The sequence below is a fragment of the Sphaeramia orbicularis genome, chromosome 19, assembly GCF_902148855.1.
Source record: "Sphaeramia orbicularis chromosome 19, fSphaOr1.1, whole genome shotgun sequence".
Classification (NCBI taxonomy): Eukaryota; Metazoa; Chordata; class Actinopteri; order Kurtiformes; family Apogonidae; genus Sphaeramia; species Sphaeramia orbicularis.
The window spans coordinates 50,158,370-50,174,883 of NC_043975.1; the positions used below are offsets into that span (position 1 = coordinate 50,158,370).

General features: G+C 36.2%; 1 protein-coding gene across 1 annotated transcript in view; it reads left to right on the forward strand.

The window, feature by feature from the left end:
* Nucleotides 1-16,514, forward strand: part of pemt (phosphatidylethanolamine N-methyltransferase) — a 174,520-nt gene that overhangs the window by 77,315 nt on the left and 80,691 nt on the right. Inside the window, exon 4 of the mRNA XM_030122565.1 lies at nucleotides 15,680-15,825. Coding sequence (XP_029978425.1) covers nucleotides 15,680-15,825 — 146 coding nt within the window. The remainder of the gene's footprint in view (nucleotides 1-15,679; nucleotides 15,826-16,514) is intronic.

The following is a 16,514-nucleotide window of genomic DNA, read 5'->3' on the forward strand; positions in this document are numbered from 1 at the left end:
GACAGTGTTCCAGTGGACCTGGTGTGGTCTGTTTAGACCTGGTGTGGTCTGTTTGGACCTGGTGTGGTCTGTTTAGACCTGGTGTGGTCTGTTTGGACCTGGTGTGGTCTGTTTAGACCTGGTGTGGTCTGTGTAGACCTGGTGTGGTCTGTTTGGACCTGGTGTGGTCTGTTTGGACCTGGTGTGGTCTGTTTAGACCTGGTGTGGTCTGTTTAGACCTGGTGTGGTCTGTTTAGACCTGGTGTGGTCTGTTTGGACCTGGTGTGGTCTGTTTGGACCTGGTGTGGTCTGTTTAGACCTGGTGTGGTCTGTTTAGACCTGGTGTGGTCTGTTTAGACCGTTTCTGCATCAGCGCCATGTTGTCTTCGCTCTGACCAAAACAATGCAGCGTATGTGTGACGTCATCTCGGATGCACAACGAAGGTGGAATCGATAAGCAGAATCGTTAAGCAGACAGGCAAACGATTCCAAGGAATCGAGCTACTGGGAACCGGTTCTCAAAAAGAACCGGTTCTCGATTCCCATCCCTATAAACATTGTTGTGCAGAGGTAATATTAATATTGCACAGCTCGTACACAGGAAACATTAATATACACAATAATTGATGATAATCTCAGTGATGAAGTTTACAAAAAGTATTTGTATAAGTATTTGATTCTTTATCATCTTTCGGCTGAAGGACAACATCTGCATTTACATTTCTATCCACATCATGCACATCTTACCAATGTTTATTTCAGGACAGAAATCTTGAAAGATAATTAGATGGATGGCATTTGTAATCCAAAGTCTTATGCAGAAGTTTAACCTTTAACCCCTGAGTCGGTCTCACTCACCGCTCTGTGTTTTACCCCCCCATTCCACAGGCGGCTGGGGGTGAACTGAGCCTGCTCAGATGTCTGTAGAAACGACAAGGTCTATTCTATCAGCACTCTTGGAAATTTTTCCTATTGAGGAAACAGTTGAATGTTTACAGATATTTAAAATAAATCCTACGTCCAGAAGGGTTCAGTGTTGACAGCCTTTTCTTCTGCTGTGTGAATGGGTTTGTGTTTAACCCTTTCATGCATGAATTATGAGAACCTTAGTCAATATTTTTTCTTGAGTGATTTTATTTTTCTTTAGGTATGAAAAAAAAACCAATGAAACTGATTTTTTTTAACCTATTTCTCATGGAGTTACAAAAATGTCCACTCAGCTGGGCACCATGTGTTTAATTTTTGAAGTAAAGAAACATTTATTTAAAACCCATCATTAGAAAGTGATAAACTGTTTGAAAACTATGAAATAAAAACATTTTTAATGCTGCTAATCTGATGTTTCCTCACATTTTAACCTACTGTAATACTAGTTACTACTCACATCATGGAGATAATTTGCAAAAAAAAAAAAAAAAAAGTTTTATTTAACAAAACTGTTAATTACAGTCTAATAACAACGACAAATTGATTTACACTCAAACATGTTAGTGCAGATCAGGTTTATCAAGAACAGCAAAGTTACAGTAATGGGATGAATGTCAGTGTTTGTGATGATGCATAAGCGTCCACTGTGTTGGCTGATATGGAACTAAAACAACAAAAAACATGAATATACAAGAGAACAGCTGGAGCAGAACTGTCCACTGGAGTGACCACTGGAGTGACCACTGGAGTGACCACTGTGCATGAAAGGGTTAAATCCCATCAGAGCCAGGTACTAGTCCTGTGTCAGTCCTGCTTTGTCATTGTATACAAACAGACGTGTTCTTGTGTCAGTTTCTTTTGACCATCAGCTGCTTTGCTGCTGCTAAAATTATCTTTCTAATGAACTGATTTGCTGACGTGCTCATTAAATGTGTGACAGCCACAGCTTTTTATAGCACACAATCAAATGTACAGACTTTATTAGATATGCAAAACAAGCTGATTGGATTTTTTTTTTTATCTGTTTAGCACACAGCAGCGCTGCTCTTCACTGATGGTTTCCAATAAGAAACCATTCATGAAGCTCCAGGGGCTTTGATATGTTGACTTATTTTTTTAATTAACACACTAATTGCTGCTTCTGTTATTAACAGGATATATAATGAGATAGAGAACAGGGATTTACTATTATTGTACATTAATTCCCTTTGTGTTTTTGTTCAGGAAATCATGGAAGCTAAAAAAAGAACAGAATTAGCTTAGAAGGGTTGTGGCGTGTGAAGAACTATTCCATCAAGTCTTCAAATATTATAATTCTAAAAATGGAAACGGCATTTAATTTCACCAAAATGAATGGAAAAGTAAAGATTTGTGTCTGATCTTTTTTGGACATGTATGTATGTCTATATGCATGTCTGAATTCAGGTAAGGTAAACAACAAATCTGTTTTGCACCACGGTACAATCAGACTGCATAAGTCTACTCATGTCAGTCATTTGTCAGCTCCTTTTTAAAGAACTCTTTTCATGAATCAGTTCAGATTCACTATTTAGCCTTGGTTTATACTATTAAATGTCTGTTACTGGTTGATGCTTAGTTTTCTATATCTTCTATTTATGAGTCAGTATGTCAGTATACTGTAAAAAAAAATCTGTAATTTAACAGAATTTTCACTGTTTATTTTACAGATTTTTCCTGTATTTTTAACATACAGGAAAATATCAATGAAATGACAAAAACAGACTGCGATTTTACATGTCAAATGTAAAATAACATGAAAAAATTTTAACTGTGAATAACCAAAAAATTTAAATTTTTTTAAAAGAAATTTTTCCTTTTTTCACAGAAAAATACAGTTAAAATACATTTGCAAATGTATCGTAATTTCACAAATATTTCTTTTCTATTTATGAGATTAAACTGTTAATTTAAAGTTTAATACTGTAAAAAAAAAAAAAAAAATTATAAAATGAGATAAAATTACTGACAATTAACGGTAACAGAAGTATTAGTTCTGTCAGTTGAACCAGACTTGTTTGTTCATTGACAAATATCTTGCATAATTACAGGAGGTTTCACAACAAAAATGTTGAATAAATGTATTTTTGTGAATGTATAACATGTATAAGCACTGATAAACTGTCCAAATACAGTTTTTATCAGTGGATTGGACAACTGAGTCTGATTGAAAATTATTTATATATATATTTATAGGGAATTGGATTGTTGTAATACATGCAAATATTCTTTATGAAACATTAAAAAGTAAAAAAAAAAAAAAAAAGCAAAATCTCATGTAAAGTTAGGGCAAAAAAAAGTATTTTAATTATGGAAAATTACTGTACTACAGTATTTTTTCAGCCCCCCTGCTGCTGGAATATTACCAATTTTTTTACTTTTTTTTTTTTTTACAGTGTATTAACATTTATGATTGGCAAATGATAAATACTAATCTAAAATTAGTGTAAAGTGTAAAATTCCTGACTATTTATTAACATTTAAGATACCAACCAAGGTCAAGCAGAATCAATAAATACACCCATGAAGCAATCGCCCCCCTTTAAAAAAAAAAAAAAAGGATTTATTCATCCAGTGTGTGTGTCCGTATTCAGTTGGAAGAAATAACCATGAACCTTGTCACTGTTCACCACTGTTAGCAGAAGTTAGGAGGATAAAACTATCACCAAAGTGCTTGTCTACCTCTAATTACATCCATTTTACACAAGACACTGTCTTATGTTCGTAATATAAGGTGCAGCTGTTTTCATTTCACACACTATAATTGCAATAATAGCTCACAAATGACTAGAAAATATACATGTACAGTTAGTGTTGTCAGCTGCCAACAGTTTACCCTTAGTATGTCCAGGGACTTCAATGATCTGTCATTTCCTATTAAATATGTCACTGTTTAACCCTCTGGTATCCCGTCCACCAAGGCCCTTACTAAGCACCAAGTGTGCCTTTTTCACACACTTGTGGAATAATGTCAAAAAAAAAAATTCATACAGTTTGTTTTTAATTCTTTTACACTTTTTTTCTATTTCATCAACTTGAGCCGTAAATAAAAATACCAAATACTCAATAATTGTCACATTTTTTAACCCTTTAAATGCCGTGTTTGTAATGGAAACAAACCATTTTTTGGATGCAAAAAACACAAAAAAATTTATTTATTTCAATATACTCCATAAAAAGTGGATCACATATTATTTGATTTGTTCATCCTGGCATATGTCAGTGATTAACTCCAACATTGGTTAATTTACATAATTATTATTTTTGGCGCTAAGTCAAATGTTCAAAAATACTAGCATCTGTCACCAAGTGTGCGTAAAATGCACACCTATAAATCAAACTATTAAATATTATATATTCATTTATTTTTCTGCTCTAATTTGACTTTATTTTTGTAAATCCAGGTCAGTCCTAATCATACAGATCAAATGTTAGAAATAGTGCGTTTTATGCACACTTGGCTGACAGAGGCTAGTCTGCTCATTTTCTTTTGTTTACAATGTGCACATTTGAGTTGGTGGACAGAATTTTAAAGATCATGCAAAAATGAACCACTTTTGAATTCTAACCTTATTTAAATTGTGAAAAATAATATGAAGTTTTTTTAAAACAAAGTGCAAAGTGTGCCTAAGAGGCACACCCAGATACTGGAGGGTTAAAGCAGTGTAAGATGTTCGTCACCAATTTTTCATCAAATCTATAAAACTCAAGTGGTAGCCTAAGTATCCCAAATCCAATCTTTCTGTGATTACGCACCTGAACCACTTCCCTCACGATGAACAACTTCGAAGTGTACTTCATCACAAACTGTCTGAATTCCACACAGCTGCAGCAGCAAGAAGGAATGAAGCCGTTTCTGTGTTTGTTGCTGCTGCGGCCATATTGTGGCTGCGTGGCATTCCCATTCCCACAATGCACTTCGCAAACAAAATTTTTGAAAAGGCCCGAGTGACATATGGGTTTGGTATGTAAACAAAAGGACTGCTTGTGATGGAGTACACTTCAAAGTTGTTCACTGTGAAGGAAGTGATTCAGGCGAGTAATCACAGAAAGACTAATGGATTAGGGTGGACCAAAAAATTTTTTTCAGATTCTCTGGATTCGAACCCTGCATTTGGTTCCATATCTGGCCAAATTACTTCAGTCCAAATTTTATGCAAATTAATTAATATTTAGAGGTGTCCCAGACAGGTGCAGATGTCTCTGTATACTCTAACAGAACTATCCAGATGAATAAAGCAGATTAGAATAATTTGTCATTTTATTCTCCAAATCAAACTGACACTCACATAAAAATGTTCTTTAGAAAGTCCAACAACCACTGTTGGTTTATTGAAATGACCAAAAATGTTCCTGTGTTCTTTGACAACTTGTTGCCAGTACTGTTTGTGATCTGCATTTGTTGTTCGGCTACAGTTGAAGTCTGGAATAAGCTCCGCCCCTCTGTCAGTGACATCACTGATAACTTTAGTGGAATGCCCAGTTTTCTCCTCCTTCTGAAAGTCTGCATCATCAGCCCAGTCTACTGGAGGAACTGTTCAGAATGTTTGTGGCAGATCCAAAGGTTCAAACAGACGCATGGTGCTGGTGGGGACAAAAGCCCTGATCTGCTTCCCTTCACAATCTGATGGATGAAGGACATCCCAACGCTTTAGAGGAACCAAAGAACCTGCATTTAACATCATGGTGTCCACCATCAGCTGCTTCTGCTCTGGTGTCACACTGGAGTCACAGAATGGACCACAACCAGTTCTACACTCCAGTACCACAGATGTGGGCGGAGTTACTTCATCCATATATTTACTCCAGTACCACAGATGTGGGCGGAGTTACTTCATCCATATATTTACTCCAGTACCACAGATGTGGGCGGAGTTACTCATCCATATATTTACTCCAGTACCACAGATGTGGGCGGAGTTACTTCATCCATATATTTACTCCAGTACCACAGATGTGGGCGGAGTTACTTCATCCATATATTTCCAGCTGAATCCCTCAGACCTTGGTTCTGATAGTTCTGCTCTTCTCTTACAGCTCAGCTCGTCTGTGCTGAAAATGAACAATTAGTCAGTTTCCAGGAAACTTCCAGCAACTTGTGCAACCTCTAAAACATCTCCTTTTTCTTCCAAATTTTTTCCTAAATCATCTTTTGAATGCCAAAACCTAATGCAGGGCTCTAACTGAGGTTATCTGAAACTGTATTTTTTACCATAACTGTTGGACCACCCTAATGTGACACCTTCATAACGTTACCCCATTGTTCTAAGTGTAGACAATGTGATTCTGGACATAGCAACATGATTGTAAGGGTATTGCATTCCAAAATTACTAGTATCTCCCAAAATCCTGGTCCTATCAACTTGCCGTTTTCACGAGTCTCTTCCTCGACCAAAAATACAGAAGTATGCTGAACTGCAGCAGTCAGCTCTGTCCAGATTTTGTGTGATGCCCCAGACACACACACACACACACACACACACACACAAACAGAGTCCGCTTGTCTTTTAAAATATAAGATGCCATATGAAACGGACAGACCTCCAGTGGTCCGGTTCCTGCACCTCCTAACCCCGTCTTTCACCTCCCCCACCTAACCCCCTTTCCCATCTGTTTTCCAATCCAAATCCCAGCAGTGTGTCTCACAAGTCCACCGTTACCTAACAGACATCCCAGCAGTGGCCCTTTGTGACGTCGCACAACACCATCACACATTACTTGTGCGTCCTTTAACAAAGGCTTCAAACACTGGCAGCACAGACCTTCTAACCCACTTTTCTCTTTTGAACCCCAAACCTAGTTTTGACTGTGGAGCCATTTTCCATCACAGGAAGTACATTGTATTCACTGGCCACCCACAGGTGCTCTTATGCACTCACACACGTATGCACAGACATCTGCTGGCACCTGGGTGTGTGTGTGTGTGTGTGTGTGTTCCATTGAAATTTAAAGCAAGGAAGTCTTTCAGTGCAAAGACGGCTACGTTCAGACAGCAGGTCTTAACCCTCTGGTATCGAGGTGTGCCTTTTAGGCACACACTGCACTTCGTTTTAAAAAACTTCATATTATTTTTCACAATTTAAATAAGGTTAGAATTCAAAAGTGGTTCATTTTTGCATGATCTTTAAAATTCTGTCCACCAACTCAAATGTGCACATTGTAAACAAAAGAAAATGACCAGACTAGCATCTGTCGGCCAAGTGTGCATAAAACGCACTATTTCTAACATTTGATCTGTATGATTAGGACTGACCTGGATTTACAAAAATAAAATCAAATTAGAGCAGAAAAATAAACCAAAATATAACATTTAATAGTTTGATTTACAGCTGTGTATTTTACGCACACTTGGTGACAGATGCTAGTATTTTTGAACATTTGACCTAGCGCCAAAAATAATAATGCAAATTAACCAGTGTTGGAGTTAATCATTGACATATGCCAGGATGAAAAAATCTAATAATATGTGATCCACTTTTTATGGAGTGTATTGAAAAAAAATAAATTTTTATGTTTTTTGCATCCAAAAAAAAAAAGGGTTTGTTTCCATTACAAGCACGGCATTTAAAGGGTTAAAAAATGTGACAATTGTTGAGTATTTGGTATTTTTATTTATGGCTCAAGTTGATGAAATAGAAAAAAGTGTAAAAGAATGAAACTGTATGAAATTTTTTTTGACATTATTCCACAAGTGTGCCAAAAAGGCACACTTGATGCTTAGTAAGGGCCTTGGTGGACGGGATACCAGAGGGTTAATGCACAATTTGGATTTTTTGGTGAAATCCCAATTTTTTTGTGTGCTCGTTCATATATATATATATATATATATATATATATATATATATATATATATATATATATATATATATATATTTTTTTTTTTTTTTTTTTTTTTTTTTTTTTTTAAATAATTTTATTAGTTGATTTTCAACTGCATAACATGGATGCATCATACAATCTGTACATTTCTACTGTGTTTTCGAACACAAGGCCCCACCCCCAACTTAAATATAAACATAAACATGTAAACATATTTACTAGAAGATATCAGGATTATGAACAGGAGGCATATAACATTCATACAAAGTCTAGATGTGAAAACATAGTAAAAGCAAAAATAAATACATAAAATAAAACTGAATAGATAACAATTATACATATATATATATAAAAAAAAGACAGAAATAAAATATGTACCATACCTACAGTTATCCAGGTGATGAGTGGTGAGTTGGTGTTAAAGTCATGATATGTTACTCATTCTATAAGTTTCTGTGGATTGTACAAAAGGCTGCCGTGCTTTATAGGATTTTGCAGTTGATCCTGCTAACGTACATCTCATCTTCTCCATATGTAAAAGTGTTCGTTCATATTACACATTAAATGCGACTTCTGTCAGTTTTGAGTCTGAACTACTAAATGCGACCCTGAAGTGACCCACATGCACAAGAGAGGTCCTGATGTAATATATGACCATGCAGGCACACACTGTGTTTTACAGACGTACATACAGTTTTTCCAACGCTCCTCCTCCTGAGATGCAGAATATTGACGTTTGTCACATTTCATTGACATAAAGATCAGATAAATATGGCCTGACCGTTCAGACTGAAATTGCATTGCAAAAAACATTAGATACGTAAAGGGATGGGAATCGTTAAGAATTTAATGATTCCGATAACATTATCGATATTGCTTATCGATCCGATTCCTTATCAGTTCTCTTATTGATTCTCATTGGGTGAGGGAATAAAAGAGTACAAACAGGTGTGTTTGCATTAACTGTCTTTTATATTTCCATCTGCACAGAAAATAGAACATATACAGTATGAACAAATAATAAGAACAGATGACACATGGCCCAGTTCGGGGGGCGGGGGGGTGCAGTGAAAGTGAAACCACAGACTCTTTACTAATTCCTCTATTGCTACATTTCTACTACGTGGAACCGGTTCGACTCTGCTCATCTCCTGTCGTGCACCTCATTTCCTTTCCTCTACCTTCAGAAACTTGTATTTGGGTTCGACGTTTGTTGCCTGCACTGGAACCAGAACTGGGCCTGGTGTTCACTCTGCCGCTACATTCACAAGCGTTGCTAAGTAGAGAATCAAATATGTGACATTCCTGTAAATGAATCACATGTAAATGAATGTTTGAGCAGATTGGAGGGATTCCACCGTTTAGAAGAAATGGAAGCTTTGACAGAGTTCCAGTGGACCTGGTGTGGTCTGTTTAGACCTGGTGTGGTCTGTTTAGACCTGGTGTGGTCTGTTTAGACCTGGTCTGGTCTGTTTGGACCTGGTGTGGTCTGTTTAGACCTGGTCTGGTCTGTTTGGACCTGGTGTGGTCTGTTTAGACCTGGTCTGGTCTGTTTAGACCTGGTGTGGTCTGTTTGGACCTGGTCTGGTCTGTTTAGACCTGGTGTGGTCTGTTTGGACCTGGTCTGGTCTGTTTAGACCTGGTGTGGTCTGTTTGGACCTGGTCTGGTCTGTTTAGACCTGGTGTGGTCTGTTTGGACCGTTTCTGCCTCAACACCATGTTGTCTACGTTCTGACCAAAACAACGCAGCGTACGTGTGATGTCACTGCACATGCGCAACTAAGGCAGAATCGTTAAGCAGGCAGGCAAACGATTCCAAGGAATTGAGCTACCGGTTCTCAAAAAGAACCGGTTCCCAGTCGATTCCCATCCCTAAATACATATCAGATTTAGGACCACATATGAAAGTGGCCTGGGTCAGATTTGTAAAAAATTGGACTTGTGCTGTTGAAACTGTTTGTATCAGATCGGATACAGGTCACATATGGACAAAAAAGTAGATCTGGGCCCCATTTGCCTGCAGTCTGAACATAGCCTTAGTTCAGTTCAGTTTTATTTTAGTTTGTGTTACATGCACATACACACATTTCTTGTATTTTCTTGTTGCTTCTGAATATGACAATAAAAAGTCATCAAAAACAATAACACTAAAGGCAGACTAAGTCGTCTTCACAGTCCTGTATGACATAAACTGAAAAAACACTCAAGTCGGTCAGTGTTATACAATAAGCATAACACAGTGAGACAAAACGATAAAGCCTCTGACGTCAGTGAAACTTAAAAGCCTTTAAATATAAAGGACTCTGTTGTTTTCTGTCCTTACACACACACACACACACACACACACACACAGCTGGATCAGCTGCTGGGAGGCTGTTGATAACAGACATAAAAATGAAATCCTGGAGTCCCTCCACAGATTTGAGGCCTTTCTGTTTATTCCTTTACTTCAGTGTCATGGCAGTTTATGAGTTCACACTTAAAGGGAACAGGGTCAAACTGGGTCATTTGTGGTCTTCTACAGGGTCAGAAAATTCCCACATACTGTGGATGCTCCGTGACCACCGGCTGCATTGAGTCATTTATAAACAGTCGACAGAACACTGGTTATTTTACATCAGCTCACATGTGCTCACAGCTCTTCTTTGTGTCTGTGTTCATATTAAATCAGTCTCAGTGAATCCAAAGGAACTTTGTGTTGGTAAATGACAGTTGTTCAAATGGACAGGATTTCAGTTCTGTTCAACATGTTGATGCTCATATGAACTATGTTTTCAGCTCAAAAATGAACCATTTCAGCACAATTAATGCTATATTTTCATGTCACAAATGGCCAAGTTCTATTTGAACTGAATTTCTCTGAAAAACAAATCTTCTCTTCTTTTGGATTCCCCAGTTTTTCTTCCCAGATTCTCTCCTCCATATCACATGTTTTATTTGTACAGGTTCAATCTGGAGTATGGTGCTGATCCATCCTGCTTCTGTTCCACCAATACATACATGAAGAATGGCACACAGCACTGTTTACATCAACACTTTTACAATAAGAAGCATTTTTAGACACAAAGAACAATTCTAGATTGTTCTTTATACAGAAAGAACAATTCTAGATTGTTCTTTCCTCTTTAGTCTGATGCTAAACTATCCAATAAATAATAGTGCTCCTAGTTTTTGCACAGGGATCATTAGTGTAAACGCTGACATGGCTGCAGAGCATCAGTATGATGGGATCCACAACAACCATGTCACATCCGTCCACTGACACATTTAGTGTTTTTGTGTCAGCTGGGATTGTTTTAGATCCACAATACCAACATTTATGAAGAAGAGCACAATTAGCAATAGGAAGTCTAGAAGTTTATTCCTAATAAAGTACTGGGACTGACCAGAGCATCATGGGTAATGTCACGTCCGTCCACCAGCAAAAGTTTTCACATACACGTGCTATTCCAAATCCAATATTTATGAAAATAGAGCTTCCACTGTCAGAGAATATCAGTAGTCTGTGCACAAATGGATTAGCATTATTTACACACACTTCTATGACTTTATGACAACTTTATTTATTTATTCATTTTTTTTTGACAAAATGGCCACTCATTTGACCCCCTAAGGAAATTTTAGCCGATATAGAAATTCAACATCCCAGTGTTTGAACATGACTGTTTTAACATTCTGTTCATGGAATACTCATTGTTTGAAGATGCTATTCATTTTGTCCTGTCAATGAGAAAATTGTTTTTATTATCTATTTATTAAGTATGACTTATTTAATTAATATTCTAAAGGAACATGCTAGATTTTTGCCTCACATTCAAACAAAAGAAAAGTGTGATGGTGCTACAAGTCACATTTATGACAAACTGCTTGGTCGCAGTGGTGTAATGCTGTGAAATATGGCCGAACAAATAATCTTGACTTCATGTGGATGAGGAAAATACAAATGTATTAAATAATAACAATGATAAAAAAAATTCGAATCATGATCAATAATGAAGACAATTCTTCAGTAAAATAAAACATCACTATTTAATTCAATATATTGTCCATCCGAGGGACTGAGAATTATTTCTAAAGCCACATATTGTACTGTTTATCACCTCATTTCTTTTCGGGTTTAACTCATAAAGACCCAGTGGCATTTTTGTGTCAGTTCTCAAGTACTGATCATGTAGATGTTCCCAAAAGCTCAAAGTAAAGTTGAGAGTTATTAACAAAAACAGAAAAAAGTGAAGAAAGAGTGACTTTTTTAGTCAAATCTCTCCTTAACTGAACATAAATCCAGTGTGTCCGTCCTCTGTCATTAATCCAACTCCATGAGTTTATTATTTTTTTGTTAAATTTCATTCAGTTTTCAGCTTAGTTTGTTCTTGCTGCTTATTATTTCTGTTCATTTTTATTCACTTTTTTCATTTTATTCATTACTTTGACTTTTTTTATTCAATTTCTTGCTTATGTTATTTTTTTACTTCATCTCAGTCATCTTTTTGCTTGTTTTTTTATGTTATTTATTTATTTTTGGGGGGGTTTCATTTTATTTACTATTTAATAAATATAATTAAAAAAAACAGTGTGTCCGTCCAATATCATTGATCCAGCTCCATGGGTTTTACTGGTGAAGAAATGTTGTAGAAGATGACAGTGTTTCCACGGTAACTACAGAGCCTCTGAAAGTCCACCACTGTTGTGGTTGGTCTGTCTCTCACCAGGACTGAACCACTGACCAGTCTGGATCAGATCAGCCTAACATGTTTTAAATCCTCAGTTTTTCAGAATATTTACATTTGTTCATTAAACAGTTCAGTTAAATCTGACTGTTTCACTTTCTGTTTGTGTGTACAATAGTGTATATGTGTGTACAATAGTGTACATGTGTGTACAATAGTGTATATGTGTGTACAATAGTGTACATGTGTGTACAATAGTGTACATGTGTGTACAATAGTGTATATGTGTGTACAATAGTGTACATGTGTGTAAAATAGTGTACATGTGTGTACAATAGTGTACATGTGTGTACAATAGTGTACATGTGTGTACAATAGTGTATATGTGTGTACAATAGTGTACATGTGTGTAAAATAGTGTACATGTGTGTACAATAGTGTATATGTGTGTACAATAGTGTACATGTGTGTACAATAGTGTATATGTGTGTACAATATTGTATATGTGTGACACTGGGAATGATTTGATCTGAAAATGTTCAAACAAACTCCACTCTGACCTGTCCAACTCCTTTTTTTCACACTCAAAAACACCTCAGGAATCAATAGGAGAATTGATAAGGAATTGGATTGATAATCAGAACTGATAATGGCACTGATACTGATCAGATCCTCTCAGTTCCACCCTGGTGCAGATATCTCTTGTGTCTATAAGGTGCCAACTTTAATGCACATTTGTATGTTTGTTGTTTACATGTTATTACTTGAATGTGTCTGCAACAGAAAGTACATTGTGCATGTTACTTTATTTTTATTTATTTATTTATTTATTTATTTAACCTTTATTTAACCAGGAAAACCTCATTGAAATTAGAAATCTCTTTTTCAAGAGTGTCCTGGCCAAGACAGGCAGCAGTACATTAAATAGTTCCAGACTCAGACTTTCATACATAAAATTAATGCACAAAAAGCACAGACAAGTCAAACCTTCCAAAGTTAACTTTGCAAAAAGTGCTCATGAAATGTAGACAAAAGTGCATCAGGTAAAACATCTGCAGACAGATGTCTCCCTCTCTAAGTCATACAACATCCTCTTAAAAGTGTCCAACCAAACCAGATCCTTCAGTTTCAGGTCTTTTTGTGGTTCATTCCAGGTGAATGGGACCGCATACCTGAAGGCCTTTTTCCCCTGTTCAGTTCTAACTTTATTAGTTTTTTTCAAAATACAACTTGGTTATTTTATTTCAGTGTGTGTATCAGTACTTTTTGAACATTTTGAGCCCATTTCAACAATGCTACAATAATAATGATAACCGTGGTATGACATTTTCATATTGTTACATCCCTAGTCGTGAGTGAGTCCTTTTGCCCATTTTTCTAGAGCACTTAGAAATTTCCAAATGTAGCAGTCATTTACAATTAACTGTACGTTCTAATTCTGCTAAAATGGCTTCTACTCCAACTTCTAGTTCAAGAGTGACTAAAATTACCATAATGAACCAACAAAGCTTACAAAGCGCAACGTCTCAGGTTCAGAAACCACTGGAATTTTTCCATTTTCACAAACAGTTACAGCCTTCTCAAATGCGTATGTGCAGGGTGTGTCAGTTCAAGAGTTAATCTGGGTCCCTTTGATTTTGCAGGCTCAAAATGACTTTTATAACCGTATGAATATATATGAATTTATATCTTCAACCTCATTGTTGTCAAAGTGATCATAGCTATCACTGTATATGTGTTATAGGATTAAATATGAGATGAAATATGGAGGAACTGTTTTGTACATACACACGTTTTAGAATCTATACTAAGAGGCATTAGAAATGCAACAATGTGACATTTTGTTCAATTGTACTGGGAACAACATAAAATCAATTGCAAACAGGTGGTGCCAGGCACAACAAACCCCGCCCTTCGCACGTACTGTAGCTTATTTTGGCATCAATCCAGCTGATGTCATCATGTCTGTATGTGTGCTGATGTCAGTATATCAGTTCTCTCTATATATATGTGCCAAGTTTGAAGTAAATTGAAATAAAATTGATGTTTTTATAGACGTGAAATTTCACCCATTATATGTAAATGGAAAAAAAAAGATTTAAAAAAATAAGTAAAGCTTTATTTATATAGCACTTTTTAAAACAACGTGTTACAAAGTGCTTCACATAAAGGAGAGATAGATCAAATCAAATCAAATTGTAAGCCAATTTACAGAACAAACAAAAAAAAAAATCATAAAAAATTTGAACTTTGACCTACTTTTCCCAAAATGTAGTCAGATCTATTCTGGGTCACTGACGATCTATAAACCCAAATTGGCATGAATTCAACCAATAGTTTTGCTGCTACAGACGTGAAATTTTGTCCATTATAAGTAAATGGGAAAAAAAAAAAAAAGATTTTAAAAATTAATAAAAAATGTGAACTTTGACCTACTTTTCCCAAAATGTAATCAGATCTATTCTGGGTCACTGACGATCTATAAACCCAATTTGGTGTGAATTCAACCAATAGTTTTGCTGCCAGAGTGTTAACAAACAATCAAACCGAATAAAAAACTATAAAGCGTCTTTTAGTACTTAGAAAAGCGCCATATAAAACCGATGTATTATTATTATTATTATTATTATTAAATACCATAATACGCTATGGACAAGGTTAGTGACATACTGCAGATGTCAAGAGCTCAATTTGCGGCCAATAGTGCCTGTATCCTTCATGGCATTGAGGTCAATCTGTCTCTGTGGAATTCGCCACCGTCTGCAGCTGTAGAATATTTGCACGGTGCACCCCAAAGTGTGCAGCAACTCTTACAGCATTCATTTGGGCGATGAACATTCCCATGGCTTGATCCAGTCTTGGCATTCTGACTTTGGTCAAATCTTCAGTTTTGAGGCAAAGCTTTTTATGGGCAGTGGGATAACAGGACATTGCACAAACATTTTATGACTGACGGTTCTTTTTGTGCGAGTGGGTAATGTGTGGGATGAATGGTCACCCCACATGAACACACTGATTAGGACTTATAATACTACTCACATGAAATCCAGAACTAATTCTTTCTTCGCTGCATTTTGTTGTTTTTGTTGTATTTATTTCTAATTATTAAATTTTGTACATTGGTACTTGTTGGGTTTTTAATGCCACTTAGTATAAATCCAAGACCATTTTCATACGCATTAACCATCTGCAAAAAAAAAAGTAAAGTAATATTGTGTTAAATAAAAGGTTTTTTCTTAGTTTTGTTTTGTTTGTTTATTTGTTCTCAGTATGACGCTGGCGATGAGAGCACAGGTGAAGTGGGAGGTGATGGATCGGACGGAGTTCTTCTACTGTGGCGTCGTTCTGCTGATGTTGGGAACTCTGCTCGTGGTCACCAGCTTCCTGGCTCTTGGATTTACTGGAACCTTCTTAGGTGGGTATTACAATTACTCTAAAACACAGGTGTCAAACATACAGCTGGTGGGCCAAAGCCGGCCCGCTAACTGGTTCAATTCGGCCCGTGGGAGGAATTTTTGAAATGCAAAAATTACACTGAAAATATTAACAATCATCTTTGATCTGGTGCCACATTCAGCCCAACTCGATCTCACGTGGGTCAGACGAGTAAAATACTGTCATAATGACCTATAAATAATGACAACTACAAAATTTTCTAATTTTTTATTGTAATAAAGTAAAAGTACATGAAAAGGCTATATTTACAAACTATCCTTTTACAAAAAATGTGAATAACCTGAATAAGTATGAACAACCTGAACTTTCTTAAGAGAAATAAGTTCAATTTCAACAATATTGTGTTATTAAATGTTTTGTGCATTTGTTGATCCACTGTGATCTGTACGTTGTAAATGAAATAATGAGGCAGGATACTGATGATACGTTATTAACATTTTTTTTTTTTAAAGATAGTTTTCATCATGTAATTGTACTTTTTTCACTTTAAAACATAGAGGAAAGTTTGGAATTGTCATTATTAGTATACTCTTACGTTATAATTTTTCTGATCCGGCCCACTGGAGATCATATTGGGCTGAATTTGGCCCCTGAACTAAAATGAGTTTGACACCCATGCTTTAAAACAGGGGTGTCAAACATGCGGCC